The sequence below is a fragment of the Rhinolophus sinicus genome, chromosome 17 (assembly GCF_057876585.1).
Source record: "Rhinolophus sinicus isolate RSI-liver-muscle chromosome 17, RSI-T2T, whole genome shotgun sequence".
NCBI lineage: Eukaryota > Metazoa > Chordata > Mammalia > Chiroptera > Rhinolophidae > Rhinolophus > Rhinolophus sinicus.
The window spans coordinates 58,451,959-58,478,179 of record NC_142517.1 but is presented as its reverse complement, the minus strand read 5'-3'; the positions used below and the strand labels follow the sequence as shown (position 1 = coordinate 58,478,179).

Sequence of the window (26,221 nt, the reverse complement as noted above, 5' to 3'; positions counted from 1 at the left end):
CTGTTCCTTCCGCAAGTGCTAAAATAATCTGATGCCCCAGAGAGAGGAGGCAGCCCAGCCCCGCGTTCGGCTGCTCTCGAGGAGGCCGGAGTCCCGGGAGAGGATGCGCCCGGCGGAGCCGCCTGGGCCTGCGGGAGCCGTGAGTATTTCCTGCGTGGTGGGCAACCGCCGCCCTTCTGGAGGTGGGCGAGCTCGGGCCAGGGTGGGTGGTAGATCAGCGTCCCTGGCCCACAGCTTGCGGCTGACTGGGAAGTTGTGGCTTGCTGCATCCAAGCTCCACCGCTCGTGTGCCCAGTTTGGCTGCTACAGCTCCTGGTAGTGGAACTACATCCCTCTGTGAGCACGCAGAGCTGAACGAGGTCAAGGTGGTGTAGAGTAGTAGAAACAATTAGGGCTTCAGATTCCTGGTTTGAAAGTTTGATCTCTGGCTCTGTGGGGAGAATATCTGGGTCTCGGTTTATTTATCTGCAAAATGGGAACAATGGTGCTTCTTCCCGGGCTGGGTGACTGGATGCAATGAGACTACTCTGTGAGCGCTCAGCGTGCTGAGTGCTTGGATCTTATTTTCTGCTCCACAACGTGGACTGAGAATCAACGTGTCATAGATGAAGACACTGATACTCATTGACAGCAACACATACTTATGGATGTCTTCCAAATGCAGGCCTGTTTAAGATGGTGGGGGTAGAGCTGTGACATAGACAGGCAAAGGCCCTTACCCACAGAGCGTCCTTGGGAAATTCACTAGGGTTCGCTGCTTGGACCCACAGCTAGTAAGTGTCAGAGGGAGACTAGGTCCCAGACTTTTCTTATCCCTTGTCCAGGGCTCCTCCATAGCCCTCGCGGCCTCTCCATGTGGGCTGGATTCTGGAAGGTTCAGCATATATCCTCATGTGCTCAGGAGCTGACATAAATAAGTAAGGAGCCACTGACCCGGCTCTGTACTGCCCTCAGAATGCACTGCCAGCTCACCTCATCCCTGAGAGAAGGTGACCATGTGTCCAGCAGTGGCTGGGACTCAAGGAGGCTGAGGCAGGGTCCTAAGAATTGAGCCCCAGGATAGGGCTGGTCTCGGGTGCTGCACTTCCAGGGAAAGTGAAGGGAACCCACTGGATGTTTCTTCCGTGATGGGTGCAGCCCATTAGAAGTTTGGACCGTAGAAACATTTTGAGTTTTAGAGCTGCCCTTCTGAAATCTGCGCTCCCTTTACCCACTGGCTGTGCTGCACAACATCTGCAGATGCCCCTGGTTTGCTGGGTTTTTTGGCCCTGAGACTTATTTATTTGTCTTATACACCCCATAGGTTTTTACATGTATGTCTGAGAGTTCCTAGGCGGGATTATAGAACCTTGGGCCCAGGAAAACAAAATACAAAAAGCTCGACTCCTGCCTTTAGGTTAAGCAAAACAAAAAACAAAACAAAACAAAACAAAAAGCCTATTTCACAAAGAGGGTGTTTTCATCTAATAGGTTTCCTCATGGGACTTCCTGAAAAACCATATAAACCTGAGTCCACATGGTGTTTAAACCCATGCCTCCCAAACAAAGAGTAGGCTCCCCGGGTCTTTGTCCTGGGGCCTGTGTTAGGAATGCATTGGCCTATTTGTCTCTGGTCTTTCTTTATCATGGAAGAGTGACATCAGTACTGATTATAACCTGTGTTCGGGTTGCAGTGTGTATTCACACCACAAAATGTAAACCAGACTCTCAGATGGACAACTAGGTGTGCCCCACACCACGCTCAGATCTACATTATATAACCACATAAAGTTAGGGGAGGGTAGGCTTTCAACCATGACTGAAAAACATTATCTTTCTCAGGATATGCTTGTTGTATGCTCAGTGATGCTCGCTGGTGTGTCTGCACATTAATGATAAATATTTTTGCCTTTGGTAGAACTTCTGTATTATACTAATTTCCACTCACCCTCCTCCCCCAACTATGCTCCTCAACTTCATCATTGAACAAATTGTCGTGGCTCAATGTGTGGGGAAGCTCTGGGCTACGTTAAGTGATGATGTCTGACAGCTGAGAGAGTCAAGGGGCGAAAAAAAGGACATTGATACTTGGATCTTATCGAGTCTCACAAGCAACTGTACATCTGAGTTTAGGGGTCTTTTAGTTGCAAACGACAAAAATCCCATCAGTTTGACTTCAGCAAAAAAAGAGGATTTGTTGTTTCAAATAATCAAAAAGTCTATGGGGGAACAGCTGCACATAGCCAGGTGCTCAAACGTTGCCAGGAATCCGTCTGTCTCTATTCCTCAGCATGGCTTTGCTCTGTGTAGGCTTCATTATCAGGCAGGACCTGAAGTTGGTGGCAAAGATGGGTGTCTGAAGCTCAAACCTTAATTATCATCAGTTTGGCATTTGAAGCATAAAAAGAAAGTCTCTTTCCCAGTAAAATCCTTGGATTGATTCTCATGGGCTTGGCTTCTGTGAACCCATTATAAACCAATCATGATGGTTAGGGGAATAGGAGACTCTGATGGGTCCAGTCTTGTTTATAGGCCCCTCCTTGGAGCCAAGAGTTAAGGTCAGACTCAAACAAACATGGAGTTCTTAATAAAGTAAGATAGTTGATTGCAAGACAATGTCAATATACTTAACACTACGGAACTATACACTTAAAAGTGGATAAGATGGTAAATTTTATGTTCCGTCTATTTTACCACAATTAAAAATTAAAATAATAAAGAAAAGAAAGGAAAGGGTAGTTTCCTCAAAGGAGAGTTAAGGAGTTGTTACCAGAAGGAGAAATGAATGTGGGTAGGCAAAACCAACTGATTTCCAGAGCAAATGGAGTCAGGTGCTGAGACAAAACCACATGTGTCTTTTCACTTTAATGCATGAGTGGTTTCAGACTGAACCAGGGAGGAAAGGAGGAAGTAGAACCCTGTCGTGGTTCTCACCAGCGAGGTGGGCTAGAAGAGCAGCGCTGGTACAAGTGATGGGCTAAATGTGGCTACAAAGTCCTGTGAGGACACAAGGACTCCCCACGTCCAGCCCCAACCCAGAAGTTCACCTTGGTCAGGTGCTATGCCATGTGCTCCAAGCACCTTTATACTTCCCCTCCAAGAAAGAAAACCATCAGGAGGAGACGTCTCTTCAGCAGATAGCAGCATTTGGGTCTCTGTCTTGTCACTCTGGCTCTTCTCAAGCAGGGCCTAAGTGTCTGAGGCAGCCCAGCACCCACAGTCACTGGCAGGGGCTCATCTTGGAGTACACACCATGTTCTCAAATAATCTCATGTCACTCCATTTTAGATGTCAGGCTGGACACTGGCTCCTCCTGATTCTCCTTGTTGTCCTCCTCTCGTGGTCCATTCGTGAACTCGCAGGTCTCTCCTGCTTTTTTTGGTGTCTCTTCCTGGTAGTGCTGCCAGATGCCAAGACAGCTCTCTCCCTCAGCCTGCAGGGTCACTGGCAAGTGGGTCTTTCCCTATGTGGCCCTGGGCCACCTCCTTCAGCTTCAGACAAGTTAATGGTCTTATCATCACCTAGCCTGGCACCATGTGACGTCCTCATGAGATTCCCCCATGGCCTTTCTTTTGTTTTAGGTTCTTGCACCCTTCCTCAGGTCCCTAAACTGAAGCTTCCATTTTAGCTAATAATACTGGCTTTATTTCCTTCTTCATCCCCAGGTTTTTTCCTAGGCTTTCTAGATTCTTTTGCAGAACCTCTAAAGGTCCTCATCTTTGTCATAGGTATCCTCCATGGTATTGACAGGTTGCCTCTTCCCCACAGAAGACCATGATCCCATAAACACTCAGGGGTGCTATTCAGAATATCAAACATCACATGGTACAACACTGACCAATCAGAACGCACATTGTCATTAGAAGCAAGGTCCTTGGGGCCCCTGCTGGGTCAGGTGTTACCTCCTAGGTTGCTAGATCATGGTGAGGCCCTTGAGAATGCTGAGAGAGCGGCTAGGCGGCTGGGATGGGGGACCACAGGGTAGCTGTTTAACAATAAATACTTACCTACACAACCCAGCTGATCATTCATTCAATGTATATTGCTCTCAGGTAGGTGCACATTGAGCACCTCCTACCTGGGCCAGAACTCAGCTCTGGTTTTGGCTTCACTGTCTACAGGCTACATGGCTTGAGCAACTCACTTTGGTCTTTTCAAGTCTTGGATTTCTTATGTGTAAAATGGAGATAATAAGCAGGGACTAGAACATAGAACTTGTACACTAATGTTCATAGCAGCATGATTTACAGTAGACAAAAGATGGAAACAACCCAAATATCCACTGATGGATGAATGGATAAACAAAACGTGGTGTGTACATGCAGTGGTGTATTATTTGGCCATAAAAAGGAATGACATGGGGCCGGCCCGGTGGCTCAGGCGGTTAGCGCTCCATGCTCCTAACTCCGAAGGCTGCCGGTTCGATTCCCACATGGGCCAGTGGGCTCTCAACCACAAGGTTGCCAGTTCGATTCCTCCAGTCCCTCAAGGGATGGTGGGCTCCGCCCCCTGCAACTAAGATTGAGCTGAGCTGCCTCCTGGATGGCTCAGTTGGTTGGAGCATGGGCTCTCAACCACAATGTTGCGGGTTTCGACTCCCGCAAGGGATGGTGGGCTGTGCCGCCTGCAACTAGCAACGGCAACTGGACCTGGAGCTGAGCTGCGCCCTCCACAACTAAGACTGAAAGGACAACAACTTGAAGCTGAACGGCACCCTCCACAACTAAGATTGAAAGGACAACAACCTGACTTGGAAAAAAAGGCCTGGAAGTACACACTGTTCCCCAATAAAGTCCTGTTCCCCTTCCCCAAAGAAATCTTTAGAAAAAAGGAATGACATTTGGATTCATGCTATAACGTGGAGGAACCTTGAAGACATTATGCTAAATTAAATAAACCAGACACAAAAGGATAGATAATACATGATCCCAATTATACGATTCTATTTATATTCTACTAGAATAGGCAAAGGTATAGTGAAGAAAGAAAAATAGTTACCAGGGGCTGACGGGAGGGAGGAAATGGGGAGTTATGTTTAATGGGTACAGAGTTTCAGTTTGGGATGATGAAAGAGTACTGGAGATGGATGGTGGTGAGATTGCACAAAACTTTGAATGCACTTAATAGTATTGGGAAGGGGCTGAAATGGTAAATTATATGTATATTTTACCACAATAAAAAAAAATGGAAATGATAATGCCCACTATGTAGAACTGTTGCAAGTATTAAATGCAATCAAACGTAAGAAGACTTTGCAAGTTCAGGTGCTATTATTATTAACCAATAGCATTAAGTTATAATCCAATTGTCTTGGATTCATTCAAGAATTCCCTAAAAATCATTATTTTGGGAGTTGGCGGGGATATTCTTCTGTGCATTCAAATAAGCTTCAGAGAAAAAAAAAATCAGCCTTAGCTAGATAGCCACCTTGCCAGTACAGTTTGAGGTATTTTGGAAAGAACAAAATTCTCTCTTACCGTCTTGAAACTACACCATGAAACTTTATTATTTTTCATCATTCCCTATATAAATACCCATTAAAGAACAGTGCATGAAAAAGTATACGGGTCATTCACACTTCAGTGTGAGCTGCTTTTCTCCTAATTCTGGCTGAGAACACTGAGGTAGTGATTATCAAATCTTTTTTTTTTTTTTACAAGACAGAAATTTTTTCCCCCAAATGAAATAGCTGACTTTGCCCTCTCAATTAAATTGAGATTAAATTAGTTAAGTTGCCCCAGAAGATTGAAAAAGTAGGAACTTTTTAAAAAGTTAAATCACTTGATATGCATTCTGAAGTATTTAGGGGGAAGTGCACTTCCCCCTAATAGATTGATGACTGTAATCTATTTTGAAATGAATAAAAAAATAAGATAGATTAAAAAACGGACAGATGGATAGATATGTGATAAAAACAAGTATAGTAAAAAGTTCATAATAGAATCTAGGTGGTGAGTATACAAATGATTGCTGTCAAATACTTTCAACTTTGCTATTTTAAAATTTTTTCATAAAACAGGGAAAGAGTTAAATTATTGACAGTACCTAGAACCGTGTTTCCCCGAAAATAAGACCTAGCTGGACGATCAGCTCTAATGCATCTTTTGGAGCAAAAATTAATATAAGACCCGGTCTTATTTTAATATGATATAAGACCGGGTCTTATATAATATAAGACTGGGTATAATATAATATAATATAATACCAGTTATAATATAATATATGATATGATATGATATGATATGATACCAGCTCTTATGTTAATTTTTGCTCCAAAAGACACATTAGAGCTGATAGTCTGGCTAGGTCTTATTTTCGGGGAAACATGGTAGCTGCTCACATTCATTTTCATAAGCATAAAAGTCAAATAATAAAAAGTTTTTAAACTTCCATAGGAACTGTAACTAATGTAATAATATACTATCATATTACGTGCATTGTTGGGTTATTGCTCAACTGAACTATTAGGATGTTATAAGGAGATGACCCAGGTACTGGGCCTTGGAGGATGAATAGGAGTTGGACAGTTGGAGAAGACCAAGAGAAGGCCCTTTCCCACAGAATAAACAGTGTGTGAAAATGCATGATTTAGTCAAGGATAGCAAGTATCCCAGGCTAGCTGGGCCTTGTGATATTGAGGTTGACTTTTGCTGAACTCACAGACTTGGTTTGAATTGCAGCTCTTACATACTCTAGCTCTATGTCCTTTTAAACCTTTGCGAGCCTCAATTAGAATGTGTAAAATTGGGATGATAATATATGCCTGCTATGATTTTGTAAGGAATATTATATGTAATAGCATAGCACTTATCCCACGGTGAGCACTCCATAAACACTAGCTATTACAATTAAGAACCTGGAAAGAAATCTAGGAGCTTGGATACAATCCCATTGAGCTTGTCAGTAATCAAGAATCCACATTATTTTTTTCCTCAGTTGTGCTCTTTCTCAAGAGAACCAAAGATGGGCAGGGGTTGGGGGTGATATATTTCCACTCTGGGCAATAAGCCTCAGTTATCAGCTATAACCCCTTCACCCACAGGCTCTGGGAGGTCTTGCTTTCTCTGAACATCCCAAGGTCCACACCCTGCAGCTCACATGGATGGAAGAAGGTTCTGCAGTTCCTCTGTTTTATTTATTTCAACACCAGCTCCCTGTTTGCACAGAGGAACTCTGACTTTCTTTTAGTTCTGACACTGTCTTGTCTTACAATGAAGGCTACAACATTCCTTATATTGACAAAGCTTTTCCACACACATCTCTCATTCATCCTCAACACAACCCTGTGAGGTCAGCAAGGTGGTTATTATTGTCACCAATGGCCACCTTGGGAAGTTGAGTGCCTATCCACAGATATTATGTGGGTCCCTCATATACAAAGGTAACACCACGGAACTACCACTAGCCATCTAAGAGCAAGGTGTTATCTCCCCAGTGGAGCAGATTTGCACTTTTTTTTTCTTTAAACCTTTTATTCATTTTAAGTGTGTTTTTCCAGGACCCATCAGCTCCAAGTCAAGTAGTTGTTTCAATCTAGTTGTGGAGGGTGCAGCTCACAGTGGCCCATGTAGGAATCGAACCAGCAACCTTGTTGTTAAGAGCACCTCACCACGCTCTAACCAACTGAGTTAACTGGCCACCATCGGATTTGCAGTTTTTAAGACCTGTGGCCAGATGCAGCCTGTGGCTATGAAACAGAACAGAGTGCAATGACCTCTGTTGGTTCTAAAGGGCTGACCCTGACCACAGAAGGAAGCCGGTTGACTCATCTGTAGCCCTGAGGAGACCAGTCAAGCAGGGTAGTGCTCTCCAAACACTCCACTCACTGGCTGCCCAAGGGAAGAGCTGCTATGGCCTCCAACCTCCTTCCTGGAGGAGGCAGAGCCTCTGCCACTCGCAGACAACACTCTTCTCACAACCCCGGTGGAGCGCTGGCTGACCAAGTGTGCTAGGCTTGGGGTGGGAACAAGACATCTGGATTTTAAACCAGTGCTTGGAAACCATTGCACTGTGTTCTCTGTGGCATCTTGTCCGTATCATTTCATCTCCCTGGCCTCAGTATTCTCACTTCCAAAACAGTGGTGAGTAGTGCCTTCCGGAATTCTATAGTTCTTTTCAAAAAGATGGTCAGTTACTAAATTTGAATGAAAATGCATTTGCCAAAAGAGATACAAGCAACAGAACTGTCCTTTCTCACACAAATTCTCAGGACCATCCATTCAAGAAGCATTGCAACAAATTCAAAATGATACAACTCCTCACTTATTTGCCCAGGCATGGCGGGGGGGGGGGGGGGGGGGGATCAAGATTTACAGGCAAATATCAAGAGACCCCAGTAGTACAACCAGCCACTTACAAAGCAGTGAGCTCCTACCCTGGTTGTGCTGAAGCACAAGCAGGTTGACAATTGGGGGTGATTATGACAAAAACTGTAGTTTTGAACTTCCTTTTAAAACTTGTCTTAATACAGTAACATCCTTGCAACACAGGCATCGTGATTCTCATTTTACTGGGGAGGTAATTGAGGCCAAGAAGTTGAGTGGTGTATACAAGATCAGCACCAGGCTTTGAACCTGCTCCATCTGTCCCCTTCGCCTGGGCTCTTCCTTCTGGGGCTGGGCTAAGAACATGCCCAAATCTAAATGCCTGAACCCTGAAAAAGGAAAGTAATGTCTATAATAAAAGTTATCTTAGTTATTAGTCAATAATAGTTTTTCTTCCATTAACTCTAAACATGATCATTTCAAGCACACTCACAGTAATTTCAATCTAAATACCTATAAGAACTTGTCTATTTCAGGGATATTTATTAGGCTCTGATTATGACATATATTTTAATTTTTAAGCAATAATAAATTGCTTCTATTATTTTAAAACTTGTTTTAATACAGTAATCAAAGGTGATTAGTGGAAAATTAGGAAATACAAAGAAGCAAAAATACAGATAAGGGAAAAAGTAAGTATCAGGTGCATTTTCCCCCACTGTTGAGATTCTGATGTGGACCCTTTCAAATATTTTCTATGCACATGTAGATGAATGCATATTCTTTTAACAAACTTAGAATTATACTCTACATTCTGTTTTGCAATCTCCTTTTTTCTTAATATTTTATTACGAACGTCTTTCCATGCCAATAAATACATTGCTGCCAAAGCATTTTTGATTGCAGCACATTGTTCCTATCAGATCGTTGTGTCATAATGTATTTAGCCACTCTTACCATTGTTGGACTTTTAGATGGCTTCCACTTTTTTTTATTATTACTCATGTTGCAATTAATATTTCTGTAAAAATATTTTTATACGCATTATAATGCCTTAGAATAAATTTCTAAAAGTGGAATTGCTGAATCAAAAATAGTCTGTGTTTTTATGGTCTCTGATAAATTGTGCTAAACTGTCCTACAGAAAAAGTGTGTCAATTTGCTCTCCCCCTGGTAGGGTATGAGACAGTTCTTGGGCGGGGGAGGATTCAAAAGCCATTCAGTTGCCAATAGTTTAACAAATTCATTATTAAGAAAAACAGCCAGAGAAACAAATCATGAAGTCTGAATTCACACATCACTATTCTAAATACTCTGTCTCCCCAATCTTCAATTTGCAAGTTCTTCTTTAGTGCATTCACCATCTGAATATTGATTTTTTGTAAAATATAGGAATATATTTATTCGCCCAAGGACTATAACTGGCTCTTTACTTTTATAACTTTTTTTTCCATTTTCTTTTACATGTAATTCCAAAATTATAATTAAATAAATCTTTGAATTGAAAAGTACACATTTTGGACATTTCTTCAAAGAAGATACAAAAAATGGTCAATAAATACATGGCAAATGCTCAACATTATTACTAATTAGGGAAATGCAAATCAAAACAATGAAGCGATAGTACTTCCCACCCACTAGGATGAATATAATAAAAATGATAGAAAATATCAAGTGCTGATGAAGATGAGGAGAAATTGGAACATTAATAATGCTGCAAACATCATGCCCCTTTTCCTCTGAATAATTCAATGTCTATTTTCTGAGAATAAGGATAGTCTCTTACGTAACCACAGTACAATGATCAAAGTCTGGAAATTTAACATTGATATAATACTATTATTTCATCTATTTTCTGTATTCAAATTTTGCCAAGTACCCTAGTAAGCCACCTATAGTAATTTGATCATTTAGTTAAAGAGGTGTCTGCTGGTTTTTCCACTATAAAGCTGTTATTTTTGCCTGTGTAAAATTAACAAGTAACTTGTACTATATTAATGTCTTGTTTCCCAACAAATTTTTGCTCTTTAGTTTTACCATTCTTTGATGACTCTTGCCTGTAAGATGCACTTTAAAAAATACATTCCTCAATTCAGATTTCAGCCGCTTTCTCTAATTTTCAAGTAGCATCGTAAAGCTTGCATGCACTTAAAAAAAAATAGTATGTTCCATTTTGTCTTTTGTATTTAAGTGTATTAAAGAGCACGAGTCCTGTTTTAGTTAGGTGCTTTTTGTTGGCAAGATACAACAGTTGGGCCAGCTACTGGGGATGGTGATTGTAGTGAGGTGCTATCATGAGATAACATGGAGCTTGGAAATGGACCCAGCTCTGTAAGGAGCCATCAGGAACCCCAAGAGTCAGCATTCCAGCCCGTTCTCTCTACCCTGTCTCCCAGCCTGCATGGTCCACATTCTCGTCGTTCTTTCTAGTCCATTTTCTCTGATCTCTGCCCTCTGTTGACAGCTTCATTCTTTTCTGTTCCTATGCCTTGTCATCTACCTCATAGCTTCTGCTTCTTCATGGCAACATGCCTCAAAAATTCAACTCTACCTTCTCTCTCTGTGCCTCTTAGCTCCAATTTCCACCGCTAATTACTCAGTTCTCTCCCTTGTCTCTCTGCACTGGGATCATTCATAGGGTGCTAGTCAGTCGCGTAGAAGGATTGACCTCCCCTGGTCAAATGCTTTCCTAAGATTCTGTCAGCTTGGTGGAGGTGGAAGTGGAAGTGGTGGTGAGGTCGTGAGCTTCTCCTGAGGGCCGCCACTCCAGAGGGATTGTGGGTGTGGTGGAACAGAGCAGTTGACCTGGACAGTGGAAGCTACATTAGTACATCAACTGTATTTCTTGAATCACAGTCGGGACACATGATCTAACACTTCTATGCTACTTCCAGGTATGAGAAGCTGTCTGGAAGCTCTAGTTTGAATGTCAGAATGTTTACATTTCTGAGTTATTTTAAAGGTTTATGTGTATATGCATTTTAAATTTAAAGTTTACTGAACACTTTTCTGAAAAGGACATTTGAAAAATGTAGATTCCTGAAAATTTTGAAACAAAATGTTACCATAATTTCCCATTTCCCCTCTCCCTTTAGGAACTCCAACATTTATTTCATTTTTCTCATTTTGAAAAAAATTCAAATTTACAGAAAAGTCGAAAGAAGTACAATGCTAAATTTGCCAGTTGGTAATATTTTGCTTTAATTCTCTCTCTCTCTCTCTCTCTCTCTCTCTCTCTCTCTCTCTCTCCTCTCTCTCTCCCCCCACCCCCCGCCATTTGAAAGTAGGTTACATAAATTACAGGCATAATGATTTTTCACCCCTAAATATTTTAGCATATGTATCCTAACAATAAGGGCACTTTCCGACATAACTAAAACATTATTATTGTACCTAAGAAAAATTAGCAATAATCTGATAATATCATCTGTGTACCTAGTACCATCTGAAAACACATCATTTAGTACATATGTAAATTTCCCCAATTGTCTCAAATTTTTCTTCTAGAGATTTTTTAAATTCAAAATACACTCAAGGTATATGTGTTGGACTTGGTTATTACGTTTCTTAGTCATCTGTAATCAGACCTCCCCTCTGTCTCATTCCCTGCCTTTCTCAGTTTTTCAAAACTTTGACTTTTTTTAAGAATCCAAGCCAGCTGTCTTGTAGGACATCCTACAGCCTGGATCTGTCTGATTGTTTCCTCATGACTGGCCTCATGGCAAACGTTTTTGGCAAGGGCACTACCGAGATGGACCTCTGTGTTACCCAAGGCATCACACCTGGAGGCTTAGGACGCATGTGGTCTCACCATGGGAGATGCAAAGTCTGACTCTATTTTTTTGCTAAGAATCAAAGAGACCAAAGCTGCTTGCCTGAGGCTTTCAAATACTTCTTGGTAGTAGGAATTGTTTGAAGTGGTCATAGACTGGGGTTTCTGTTATTACCTATTCTCTGTGGTCTGTGACCAGCTGCCCTTTCCTTTCTCCCAGGATCCCAGGTGACATTTGCTCTTTTATTTTTGTTGAAAATGCAGACTCCCTTCCTGTGGAGCCCTCTATATAGCATAGCACCTGTGTCTGTCGTATTTACTGGTGTCACCATCACACATTTACATCCCACCCTTGTGCATACTTTGCTTCTAGAGATTCCCTCCCCCAGACCAGTCTAAAAATATTTGCTTGTAATACCAAATACCTCTGAGAGTTACCCACTTTCTGCAAAGACTTCTTTCTTTAAAGTTTTTTTCATCTTACTTTGAGGAGAAAAATTCTCAATTACGTGTTAATACATGTACAACACTCTTAACACTTGCTAGTAGTGCCTTCAGCAAAAGGTTGTAGTCCCAGCTCTGGCAGCAACTGCTGTAGTAGTATCGTAGTATCGGCTGAAGAAGTGGGGGAGGTGAGAGAGTCGGGATGTGAGGAGGTGATATTCAGCTTGCCCCTGAATATTAGAAATCCAGCATCCTGTCCTAAAAATGAATCCGAAAACTCTAGCAAAACAAAACCAAAAGTCAGGTCAGAGTTACTCCTTAGTATTCCCAAACTTGAATATAAGGAGACATTTTTATGGATAAAAATACCTGAGATTGGCCCTTACCTGATGGTTATGTTTCACCATCAGCTGATTAGACATTATATCACAACAGAAAACTACTTGGAATTATTACAATAATCCTTTAAAAAAGAAGTTATAGCTTTTATGTGCAGTGGATTTGCCGCCAGTACACAAGTGTCATGAAAACCCCCGCTAAATCTAAGCCAAAATGGGAAAGGAAAAGACTCATATCAACATCGTTGTCATTGGACATGTAGCTTCTGGAAAGTCTACCACTGCTGGTCATCTGATCTACAAATGTGGTGGGAGCGACAAAAGAACTATTGAAACATTTGAGAAGGAGGCTGCTGAGATGGGAAAGGGCTCCTTCAAGTCTGCCTGGGTTTTGGACAAACTGAAATCTGAACGTGAGCGTGAGATCACTACTGATATCTCCCTGTGGAAATTCTAGACCAGCAAGTATTATGTGACCATCACTGATGCCCCAGGACACAGAGACTTTATAAAAAACACGATTCCAGGCACCTCAGGCCGACCGTGCTGTCCTGATTGTTGCTGCTGGTGCAGGAATGCGAAGCAGGTCTCTCCAGGAACGGGCAGACCCGTGAGTGTGCCCTTCTGGCTTACACACTGGGCGTGAAACAACTAATTGTTGGTGTTAACAAAATGGATTCCACTGAGCTGCCTTACAGCCAGAAGAGATACGAGGAAATCGTTCAGGAAGTCAGCACCTACAGTAAGAAAACTGGCAACAACCCTGACACAGTCACATTTGTGCCAGTTTCTGGTTGGAATGGTGACAACATGCGGGAGCCAAGTGCTAACGTGCCTTGGTTCAAGGGATGGAAAGTCACCGTAAAGATGGCAGTGCCAGTGGAACCACGCTGCTTAAAGCTCTGGATTGCATCCTGCCACCAACTCATCCAACTGACAAGACTTTGGGTCTGCCCCTCCAGGATGTCTACAGAATTGGTGGTATCGGTTAGTCCCTGCGGGCCGAGTGGAGATTTGTGTTCTTAAACCTGGCATGGGGGTCACCTTGGCTCGTCAGTGTTAACAACTGAAGTAAAGTCTGTTGAAATGCACCAGGAAGCTTTGAGTGACGCTCTTCCTGGGGACAGTGTGGGCTTCATTGTCAGGAATGTGTCTGTCAAAGATGTTCGTTGTGGCAATGTGGCTGGTGACAGCAAAAATGACCCACCAATAGAAGCAGCTCGCTTCACAGCTCAGGTGCTTATCCTGAACCATCCAGGCCAAATCAGTGCCGGAAACGCACCTGTGCTGGATGGTCACACAGCTCACATGCTTACAAATTTGCCAAGCTGAAGGAGAAGATTGACGTTATTTTGGGAAAAAGCTGGAAGATGGGCCGAAGGTTTTGAAATCTGGTGATGCTGTCATTTTGACACGGTTCCTGACAAGCCCATGTGTGTTGAGAGCTTCTCTGACTACCCTCCTCTGGGCTGTTCGTGACATGAGACAGACAGTTGCTGTGGGTGTCATCAAAGCAGTGGACAAGAAGGCAGCTGGAGCTGGGAAGGCCACCAAGTCTGCCCAGAAAGCTCAGAAGGCTAAGTGAATATTACTCCCAATACCCGCCACCCCAGTCTTAATCAGTGGTGGGAGAACGGTCTCAGAACTGTTTGTCTCGGTTAACTCTTTGGCCACTTAAGGTTAATAGTAAAAGACTGGTTAATAATTACAATGCATCGTAAAACCTTCAGAAGGAAAGGAGAATGTTTTGTGGACCATTTGAGGTTTTTTTGGGGTGTGTGGCAATTATTAGTTTTAAAAATCAGTGCTTTTTAATGGAAACAACTTGACCAAAATCTGTCACAGAATTTTGAGACCCATTAAAACAAAGTTAGTGAGGAAAAAAAGAAGTTATATGTTATTAATACAGGAACATCTACATACATTTGAAAAAAAAGGTAACATCAGCAATATAATATGTGTTTAAGTGTCAGAGGGACTGACATAAAAAGAGATGTTGCTGCATTCCTGAACTATTTTGATTCTTGTGACGATACAGACTTGGAAATTTCAGGACTTCACGAAGCAGAGACCAGTCAAAAGATCTCACTCATCCTTTCTTCTCTGTCCATTGCAAAAGCAAGTATCACCCACATGTCCCCCAGACTGGAGGCACTCCTTGGACTGCATGTCGCCATCATCGTCTGTTGAAGCAATAGCAATCCTGAGCCCACAACTGGTGTGCTCATGGGATGGATCTGAAAGCACTGCCCCAGCTGACAGCCAAGCCACTGCCAGCAGGATCAGGATGCCCTTCCCAAAGGAGTAAATATTCCCATCCCTTTCATTGTTTCACTCAGCTCACTGGCCCTCAACCAGTCACCTTGTACCTTCCTTGGGTCAATGAAGCAGCAATTTTTCCTGATTACTTTGTGAAAACAGAGAAAGCAAACAGCATAATTTCTAAAACAGAGGAATTTTTGCAGCTGATGTGCATTCTCCCTCCTCACTCTTAGTGGTCTCTTGTTTCAGAATAGTCTTCATGTTGTTTTTACGAAACGAATTTGTTTTAACCACTTATTTGTTATAACCAGATCGGAGAGAGAAAAGTCAGACAAAACGCCACGTTGTCTTTCTGCCTAAAAAAAGGAACACTGTTTATAGACGAAGAATGGATATGGGATTGAATCACAGGTTCCCATAACCAATTAATAGTTACAAAGGGATGCCATTGAGCATTTGAGGTCCTAAAATTTCAAGAACTTCTTAGGGAAGAACCAACAAGGACATTTTGTGATGACTGGACACAACAGAATAGTTAGAAGATAAAGAAAAAATATAAATTCTACACGAAAAGGACTTCACTTTAATGTGAGGTAGGATTTATAACCTTAATATCTCTGAGTCAAATGTGTTACAGAGACAGCACAGACTCTTGTCTCTTAGCACCTAGTCAGTGGTGTCTTATCCTTCAAAGCTTTTTGCTAATTAAAAAAGCTCACAGTCTCTGCTTTAGCCATGTTCATAATAACCATGACTGGATAAAAGATATAGGAAACTTTATAGAAATTGTCAGCAAAATAAAAGGATGTAGAACTTATAGACTATATATCAAAGAGAATGGGTCTTATCATTTATGCCTCCACACTTGGAAGGAGCTTTTCGACTTTATTCTCTAGTTTGAGAAGAACAGATACAAGCAGAGTCTGTTAATGCTTTTGCTTCTTATGTCAGGATCTCAGGTCTTATAATGGGTTATTTTCCCAATGGTTCCACAGACCAAAATGAAGCATGGTTCTTATTCAGCCCCTACGTGGAACAGAGCCCCTACTTTGTATTGACTCTGGCTCCCACAGTGGTTCACAATCTATGAAATGGGAACCATTGAGCCAAGCCCTTTTAATGATAGTGAAGGGAGGTTCCAGTTTACCCACTTAAATTATTAATGTCATATTGCCATGTGTGCCCTCCTTCATAATTGTTTTCCACTTACTTCCCTTTCTCATCTTATCTAAGAGGAGCAACATTTGGCTTTAAAAAAATGAATGTATTTTTTGGAAGATGTCAGAGAGATGGAAGTAAAGTGGGACAGTTACTTATTTGCACCCTCAGGCTTAGACGCTGTCATACAACTAAAGACACTGTTGTGTGTGGGTGGAGGAAAGCAGTCCTGTACACGCAGGAGAGGGTTCATGAAATTTTCCAATGAGATTTGCCATCCAAACTGTTTAGCTTGTATTCTTTATAATGGCATGACTCTGAGGAGGCCTTCTGGATCTATACACTCCAAGAAGAGTGTTTCTCAACCTAAATGGTTATTATTTTCAGTCTTTTATTTATATTCAGAGTCATTACATACCTTTTTGTTTAGTGCTGTTCCAAGCCCCATTCTCATTTACATCATTGTATCATTCAGGGTCCAACCAGGGAACAGAAACACGCAGATTATTTAAAACAGTAAATTTAATTGAGGAAATCGGCTACACGTGACAGAAGAGGCTGAGATGCCAACCATGGAATAGCTATCCCAGAGAATAATAACTTTAGGAAGCCTTGACCTCCCCCTAGGGAGGGAAGGATAAAGAGAAGAGGGTGTTACCACAACCTGGGAGTCACCAGAAGAAACTCAAGGATTTCTCTGTCCAACGCAGAGTGGGCAGGGAGAGAAATACCCTGGATTCTCTTCTCCTATGCCTTCTCCCCTCCCCATAATGCCTCCCATTGGCAAAGACAGCTGGAGGCCTGCTGACACCTAGACCTTGGAAACAGAGCCTTCAGAAGTCAGCCCCCTACAAACCAGAGCAGGATGGGGGGAGGGTAAACCATGGATCTGAGGATAAATAGCTCTCAACCAGCATAGTCCTCTGTTCCTGGGATTAGCCTTGTTCTGGAATTTATTAATGTAGAATTTTTAATCCAACTTTCCCTCATATTTTTCATATGTTTAGTTGGTATAATGATATATTCATTCTTTCAGCCAAATTATTCATTATTTTTTCCCTCTTTGTGTGTCTGGTGGATTACTTTGGAGAGTACACATAGGAATGACAACCACTCAGCCATTGGTGTTTTGAACTCATAAATAATAATTATGTTATTAACTAACTTCACAGATAATGAAACACTTTCACATACACTATGTGATTCTCATTAAAACTGAATAGTTATCATTATCCCCATTTTATAGAAGGATTACCTGAGTCTCGGAGACTTTATGTGAATTGCTCAAGGACAAATAACAAATACTGGAGCCAGGATTCAAATCCTGGTCTGTCTGGTTTTAAATTCCATAATCTTCCCATGCTGTCTCAGGAGAGGAGTGGCCCAGAGGGTACAGCAAGAGTTTTTCTGGGCTGGTTGACTGAATTTAGAAGGAAGGAGGAAAATATGTTTTAAATTTGCAAAAATTTTCTTGTTGACTCAGAAATTAAAATTACACTCTGGGCGTAAGTGACACCAGGCCTATTTAACGTTCTAGTCTGAAGAGTTGCATCTTCCCTGAAGAAAATGCACTCTTGCCCTGAACACATCTAAATTCAGTATTTCAGTATTCGTAGCTGGCTCTTCTAGAAGGGTGAGTTGTCACAGCAGCATTCACCATCCCAAGCCTGACACGGGGGTAAAGGGATGTGACGGGGGGTAGAGGGGAGGAATCAGGTTCACAGTTCCCATCTCCCTGTCTCTCCTCAATAAAATACAGGACACCTAGTATTTGAATGTCAAATAAACGATGAATTTTTTTTTTTTTTTTAGTGTAAGTATGTCCTAACTATTGCATGGAACATATTTACACTAAAAAGTAATTTGTTATTTATCTGACAGTCACATGGCATCTTGAAATTTGCTAAGTGTGGTAGCTTTATCTGAAGGTGGGCAATGATCCTAAGATTTCAGAGGTGTGTGTGTGTGTGTGTGTGTGTGTGTGCGTGTGTGTGTGTGTGTTGGGAGGATACTGAGGACAGGAGCCCATATGCCTCTGTTTTTGCCATCTGTGCCCTGTACATGACATGAGGTGATAATTCCTGAACAGGTGCAGAAGCGGAAGGAGGGTCTGGAAAGGGGATTTCCAGTGTTGGGCAAGTACTGATGAATTCTGAATTGGAGGTTCCTTCTGTGGTAAGGAGAGCTGGCCTGACCTGAAGTGAGGGTTAAAGTTGATTTACCTGGTTTCACTTAGCTTTTCTATCAGTCTGTTTTCACTGGTGAGTATTCAAATATGACCAGGAAGTTAAAATTAGCCTTAGAGATCGTGTAAACTTATTTAAAGAAAGGGAAAGAGGAAGGGGCCCTAGATAGCCAAGATGTGTCAGGCAGAATGGTCCACGGAATAGATGAGGAGGTTCGTGTCAGCCCTGGTGCTGCTAGCCCAGGAGACTGGAGAGCAGACCCTGGGGTCTTTCCCAGGTAGATGTCAAGGAAAGATGGGGCAATTGGAACACTGGGGCCAGGCACTTGCCTCAGATTCTGAGGAATGCAGAGCCAGGAGGGGATGCCACTGGGGTATAAATTCTCCTAACAGGAGGGCAGTCAATTCAACAGCACCTACAGGGAGAGAAATTACCCTGGTTTCTCATCCTGGGACTCATGGAGGGGAACCTGAGAGATGTTTCCAGCCCTGCTCTTAAGTTGATCTGAAACCTTGAATAAGCCATTATCTCTGGGCCTTTGTGTGTTCACTTATAAAAATGTGATGGTGAAGGATATATGACATTTTCATCAGGGCTCCTCTTAGTTCTAAAATTCTGTTAGTATATGTATAATTTTAGGTCTTCTCATGACTTCTGTTCTATGCTCATTGGCCAGATAAGAAGGCTGATAATCAAACTTCATCAATAATCTTTATTATATATGAAGATCGCATTTTCATTTTCCCCTTAGTTTTTCCCTTATCCAGGAAAATATAAAAACCCTTTTTTCAAAAGTCTACATACAAATGAGTTAACCAATGAGATCTACTTTTTTACTAAAAACCTCATCTCAACACAACAATTAGCAACTCTATGTGACCAGAGGCAACAATATTTCAATCTCAGTTTACCATTCATTCATTCACTCATTCATTCATTCATTTGGCAAATATTTATTGAGCTCAGGTGATGCATCAGGCAGATTTGAGCTTTGGGAGGAAACTTCAACAGAACTGTAAAACATGGCAACCTCTAGGTGACCTGAGACCTGGTTCCTCAAATCCTTTGCTTCTTACTTCTGTTGCTGGACTCAGGAGTTTCAGTGTTCAGCCACCTGTCCATCAAAACAAAAATGAGTTCTTACTGACAGTTGTAGTGAAAGGTTGAAAGTGTTGGCTAACTTGAGGTATTAAAGAATCTGTGGGTTTCCACCTGCCAATCGCTGTGGGCTTTCAAGACCAGACAAAATTAGCAAGTGGCTTCTACTGAGAGTCCAGAGCAGTGCTCTGGGATGTCTTTCTCTTACACGCTTCTTCCTTGCCTTCTGTCCACAGTGCTGCACTTGAGATGGAGTTACTGCCTTTCTGGCTCTGCCTGGGTTTTCACTTCTTGACAGTGGAATGGAGGAACCAAAGTGGAATGGTCACAGCAGCTTCCCAAGGAGGCTGCAAGTTGGTGAGTTTTCCCAGGGACTCTGAGTTGTCTGTTGATCCTGTCCTGACAAGGTTTGGTCTGTTTGGAAAGCTGATGGATTGTCAATCAAGGAGGGCAGGGAATGAATGAATCTGAATCACTCAGTACACACCTGGCACGATGCCATGTGCAAGCTGCTTTTTAACCAAAGGTTAAGATGAGGCCTGGGATAGGCTCTGCCCCACCTGTTTCATACCTGCTGAAGACACAAGGCCCCAGAGATAGGCCTCGTCCAGCCATCTGGAGCAAGAGCACCTTGCCAAAACTCTGGATGACTGAGCTCCACTAGTGGTATTAGAACGGATCATGGTGGGGCACATTAAAGTCAGGGAAGCTCTGCCTCAGGATTTCTGTATGAGCCGATGCCATGCTTAGACAGCTGTGCTGAAGAGCGCACTGCCCACGCTGCACTGTGGAGCAAAATCCTTGCCTACGCTAAGGCTTAAGATGATCCAGGGAGTAAGACATCTGAGCTTTTATGGTTTACCCTCTCCAGGGCTTTCAGCCTGTACGTGGAAACAGACTCAGATCATAACAACTGAGCACGTCTAGAAATTTTCTCCATTGCCTATAACTCAGTGATATAAAAAATCTGCCTGAAAAACATACATCTAATAAACATTTCTTGAGCTCTGTTATCCATGAGGCACTGGGGAAACAAACTGGATGTCAGGATTAATACTTATACTCAAAAATGTATTCTTAAGGCTGATGAAGCTTAAAAACCCAGCTAGCCATAGTTCTTAACCATTATTAATAACCTCTAAGCACTACGCTGTAGTATACTCCAGTGTGGGGTAGAAAATATGAGTGAGACGAGGTTTAAACCCCAGTCCTATGACTTAACGAGCTGGTGACACTGGCTACTCTGTGCCTCAGTTTCCACATCTGTAAAATATGGAGGTAATGATACCAACCAATAATACCATAACACTGGGTCGTTATGATGATTGAGTTAATGCATGTAAAGCACTCAGAACAGTGCCTGAGTGCCATGTGTTTTATCTGTTATCGTTGTTAGTCTCTGCTACACAGACTTCCGTTATTCCCTTACAGAGGCAACGAAAGATTAACTTCACACTAGCTAATTCAGCAGTTACCAGGCATAGGAAGAGGAGGGAATAAAGTCTTGAGTTCTCTGACAGTCTTTCAGGGTTCAGGCCAGACGCCCTGCCTGACTCTCTCCAGCCTGGGAGCAGGAATATGCAAACTCAACTGCCAGTGAGCTCAAAGAGTAGATTTCCTGTGGATCTTTTCAACTGAGGGCTGAGAGTTTGAGAGTCCAGGTGCCCTCCAAGGTCCCTTCTTGCATTAGCCATGCGTCATTATCATAAAGTGACATGGTAAGGTTTTCTCGGGCTCTGCTGGCTCCCTGGACCTCTTGTAACACCTCAGGGATTTGCAGAGATGTGACCCCCACTGACTGCAGCAGCTGTGGTGAAACAGGGTCTCTCACAGCTTTTGGAAAGCCCCGAACCACAGCATTCTCCAGAGAGTCTCTGTGTGGGAGAGACCAACACTTACTCAAATAAAGAAATACACCTCGTTTCTGCATGGGGAGGTTCAATTTTGTAAAGATGTCAGTTCTCCCCCAATTACTCCATGATTGTAATGCAACCCCAGTCACAATTCTAAAGACTTTTTTGGGGGAAGGGAGGTGTGAAAGGAACTTGACCAATTCAACTGGAAATGAGAAACAACTCAAATGCTCAACAATAGGAGATTAATTAATTAGATCATGCTAATCACTATAGCTAACACTTCTTAAGCACTTATGTGCCAAGTTCTGTGTTCAATGTTTTACATAAATCATCACATTGAATTCTCCTTCCCCCCAAAAACCCTATGAGAAAATTACAAGTATAATTTCCATTTTCCAGGTGGAGTAATGAAGATCCTGACTGGTTAGATGACCAGCCCACAGTCACCCATTTGATAAAAAGCAGAACCAAGCTGGATTGACCCTAGAACTCTTGCTCTTAACCATTACTGTGTTCATGCAATGAACTAATAGTTACTAAAACGAATGTGATCAAATTTATTTTTATTGCCAAGGCAATATGTCTATCACATATTGTTAAGGGGGGGGGAGTAGATGACTGAACAGTTTGTAGAGTGCAGTCTTATTTTAAAATTTAAAATTTTTTTTAGAATAGGTAGATAATATCTTTAGAAAAGAGTCCAAAAGGAGATGTAACAAAAAGTTAATGATGTTTCTTTGAGGGAGAAGCTGAGGTTACTGAAGAGTTTAATTTTCTGTATTTCCATGCTGTATCCATTTTTAATTATTAGGTTTTATTTTAATAATCAGGTAAAGAACTTGGGGCTCCGAGAGGTGAATTCCTTGTCCAAAGCTAATAAGAGGCAGAGCCACGGTTCACACTTGAGTCTGTTATCTCTCCAAACCTGTGTTTCTTCCTCTCTATCAGGACTTTTCTGCCCTGTTCCAGTATTCCACTTGCCCGCTGGGATTGGGCCCACAATTTTAGGCAATCATGGGCCTTGTCCTATTGACCAATCTGTGCAAAGGGATGCCATTGCTCTTCTATCTCATCACTTAAAACTTTTTTCCTGGACACCTACCTTTCTGACAACCTGTGGCTGATGGTTTTCACCAATTTTGTAAAACACTGGGCTGAGTTTATCCTGAAGCTCGAGTGACTTCTGCAATGAGACTAGGGTCATCCCATCCCTCCTATCTTCTTACATAGCACAGTGGTGGTATATGGTATCCGTGAAAAACACTGAATTGGGCATTAAGAGCTCTGGCCTCTGGACGCAGCGCTGCCATTGACTATTCGCTTCTGTCCAGACCCCACTGTACCTCTCTGTACAATTCAGGGTGATGACGAGCTATGAAGCCCTTTTAAGCTGTAATATTTATCAATCCAGAATGTAGAGGAGTGTCCCAGGCAAAATTTCTCTGGGTGAAATGAAGACGCCACAGCACCATTGGTTATTGGGAAGAGGCCCTGTTAGACACATAGGTGTTATGGTAATAGTGATTATAATGCAATAGTGACCGATGACATTAATAGCGCCCACAGTTTGTCAGGCATTGTGCAGCCTCCCGTCTAATCTCATTGCAATCCTATGAAGTAGACACTATCTTCATCTCCATTTTCCAGAGAAAATAACAGAATTAGGCTAAATTAGTTGCCCAAGGTTAAACAGGAAATAAATGACAGAGATGGGATTCAAACCCAAGTAGAGACCTGGTCCTCAATCTTTCTCATAGCTAAAACCAAACACCAGGTACAATTGTCACCATTCAGCACCCGATTGACAGGAGCTCCGATCTTTTCTAACACACTGTGTGTTTTAAGTGAGGCCTGGAACTCAGCTCCTAGATGACTATTTTAAGGTGAAGTTTAAGAATGAAGAAAGGTTCCCTTTTGTTCTATAGTTTCCGATCCTTTTTAAAAAGAATTATGATCTCTAGAGCCATTCCCAGACGTTGCAGGAACAGTCTGATGAATTAAATAAGCGTCTGTACATAAACCTCTGTCTCAGAAGCTTCCTCCCTGCTGACCAGTGTATTTCTGGACCTAGGTGGATGGAGTCGCTGACTGTCGAGGGCAGAACCTTTCTTCGGTGCCCAGCAATCTCCCGCCCTACCCCCACACGCTCATCCTGGACGCCAACCCTCTCAAGATCCTGTGGAATCATTCCCTCCAGCATTACCCTCTCCTGGAGACCCTCAGTCTGCATAGCTGTCAGCTGCAGCGCGTCGGTCGTGACGCCTTCCAGGAGCAGGTCCACCTGCGCAGCCTGGCGCTGCCTGACAACGCCCTCTCTGAAAGCTACAAGGAGACAGCAGCTGCCTTCCGCAGGCTGCAGGGTTTGTGGAGGCTGGATTTGTCGGGAAACTCCCTGACGGAAGACATGGTGGCCCTCATGCTCCAGAACCTCTCTTCACTCGAGTCTGTGTGCCTGGCAAGGAACACCATCATGAGGCTTGATGATTCTGTCTTTGAGGGCCTCGGGCAGCTCCGGGAACTGGATTTGCAGAGGAACTACATCTTTGAGATTGAGGGTGGTGCCTTCGATGGCTTGACTGAACTGAGACACCTCAACTTGGCCTATAACAACCTCCCTTGCATTGTGGACTTCAGCCTCACGCAGCTTCGGCTCCTCAACGTCAGCTACAACGCCCTGGAATGGTTCCTGGCATCAGCAGAAGAGGCTGCCTTTGAGCTGGAGACACTGGACCTTTCTCACAATCAGCTGCTGTTTTTCCCGCTCCTGCCCCAGTCCAGCAAGTTGCACACCCTCCTGCTGCGGGACAATAACATGGGCTTCTACAGGGACCTGTATAATACCTCGTCACCGCGGGAGATGGTGGCCCAGTTCCTCCTTGTGGACGGCAACGTGACCAATATCACCACAGTCAACCTCTGGGAAGAATTTGCTTCCAGTGACCTTGCCGATCTACGCTTCCTGGATATGAGCCAGAACCAGTTCCAATACCTGCCCAATGGCTTCTTAAAGAAAATGCCTGCCCTCTCCCACCTGAATCTCAACCAGAATTGCCTGATTGCGCTCCACATCCGGGAGCATGAGCCCCCAGAAGCACTCACGGAGCTGGACCTGAGCCAGAACCAGCTGTCAGAGCTGCACTTGGCTCCGGGGCTCCCTGGCTGCCTGAGGAGCCTCCGGTCATTCAACCTGAGCTCCAACCAGCTCCTGGGTGTCCCTACTGGCCTTTTTGCTGATGCCAGTAACATCACTACAGTTGACATGAGCCACAATCAGATCTCACTTTGTCCCCAGCCAGCTGGCTTAGCAAGCATAAGCCCCCCTAGCTGTGTGGATTTCAGGAATGTGACATCTTTGAGGAGCCTCTCTCTGGAGGGCTGTGGGCTGGGAGCCCTACAAGACTGCTCCTTCCAGGGGACCGCCCTCACTCATTTAGACCTGTCTGGCAACTGGGGGGTTCTGAATGGGAGCACTGCCCCTCTCCAGAATATTGCCCCCACATTACAAGTCCTCTCTCTCAAAAACGTGGGCCTTAGTTCTAGCTTCATGGAGTTGGACTTCTCTGGGTTTAGGAATCTGAGGGACTTGGATCTGTCGGGAAATTCCTTGACCAGTTTCCCAAGGTTCAGGGGCAGCCTGGCCTTGCAGACCCTAGATCTTCGCAGGAACTCGCTCACAGCCATTCCCCAGAGGGCTGTGTCTGAGCAGCTCATGAGAAGTCTGCGGACCATCTACCTCAGTCAGAATCCATATGACTGTTGTTGGGTGGAGGGCTGGGGGGACCTACAGCGTCTGCACAGCATCACCGACTTGGCCATGGTCACTTGCAACCTCTCCTCCAAGGTCATTCGCCTGATAGACCTGCCCAGAGGCATGCCTCAGGATTGTAAGTGGGAAAGGGTAGACATGGGCCTGCTGTACCTTGTGCTCATTCTCCCCAGCTGCGTCACCCTGCTGGTGGCCTGCACCGTCATATTTCTCATTTTTAAGAAACCTCTGCTTCAGGTAATCAAGAGCCGCTGCCACTGGTCCTCCGTATACTGACCTGGCTACGAGCCAAGGTTAGAAATTTGGTCTGTGCATGGAAAAACACTTTGTCTGCCAGATTTCAAGATCTGATGCAGAGGACAAATCTGATGAATTGAGGTTTAAATTAAAGTGTAAAATGTTTCCATCCCTTAGTCACCCCACGTTCTTCCTCCATCATTATGATTCATCCTTATTATCCTGGTAAAATATTTATTAAGCGACATTTTACAAAAACAAAAAACATGTCTCATAAATATTTTTTAAATCAAACACAGCTTGTGTGTTTTTTTCTTTCTTTAATGTTTTTTGGTAGTTTCACTTAGATTATTTTTCAGTGCCCTTCTTTTGATGACGTCCATGGAGCTGGTATGAAAGTGTGGTGATTCATTCCTACTCTACAACAAAAGCAACTCCAAGAGCGTGTCCTCTGGATGGTGAGAGCCACTGCCCTGGGGGCTCACCAAAGACCAGAATTTCAGAGTTGACCTGGGGGATCTGAGATGAGTACTGTCACCTCCTGTCTTGGCTTGCACTGCTACTGCAGCCACAGTGGGTCTGAAAGGGTCCTTTGCAGGTGCCCTGGGTTCATTCCTGAAGATGCTGGCAGGCAAACATCATCCTTCCATGGAAAAGGTAACAGGACAGTAACTGCGCCCTGAGTTTATTCCTGCAATAAACTGAACACCAGGCCCAGTCCTTGTTCTGAGAGAAAGTAAAGATTAACACAGAGGGGAGTGAGTTCTGCTAACTTATGGACTACCCCTATTCTCCACAAAAACCACATGTTCAATATCTGTACTCACTACATTCCTAGTTTCCTTCCTCCCTCCCTTCCCT

At 43.2% G+C, this 26,221-nt stretch overlaps 1 protein-coding gene and 1 pseudogene across 1 annotated transcript; both read left to right on the top strand.

The window, feature by feature from the left end:
- NRROS (negative regulator of reactive oxygen species) lies at positions 1–25,658 on the top strand. The gene is made up of 3 exons (XM_019723664.3): positions 1–139; positions 19,738–19,858; positions 23,429–25,658. The coding sequence occupies exons 2-3, from the start codon at positions 19,751–19,753 to the stop codon at positions 25,397–25,399; spliced, it is 2,079 nt and encodes a 692-aa protein (XP_019579223.3). The 5' UTR covers positions 1–139; positions 19,738–19,750; the 3' UTR covers positions 25,400–25,658.
- LOC109443369 (elongation factor 1-alpha 1 pseudogene) lies at positions 12,875–14,500 on the top strand (annotated as a pseudogene).
- Positions 25,659–26,221: the final 563 nt, after the last annotated feature.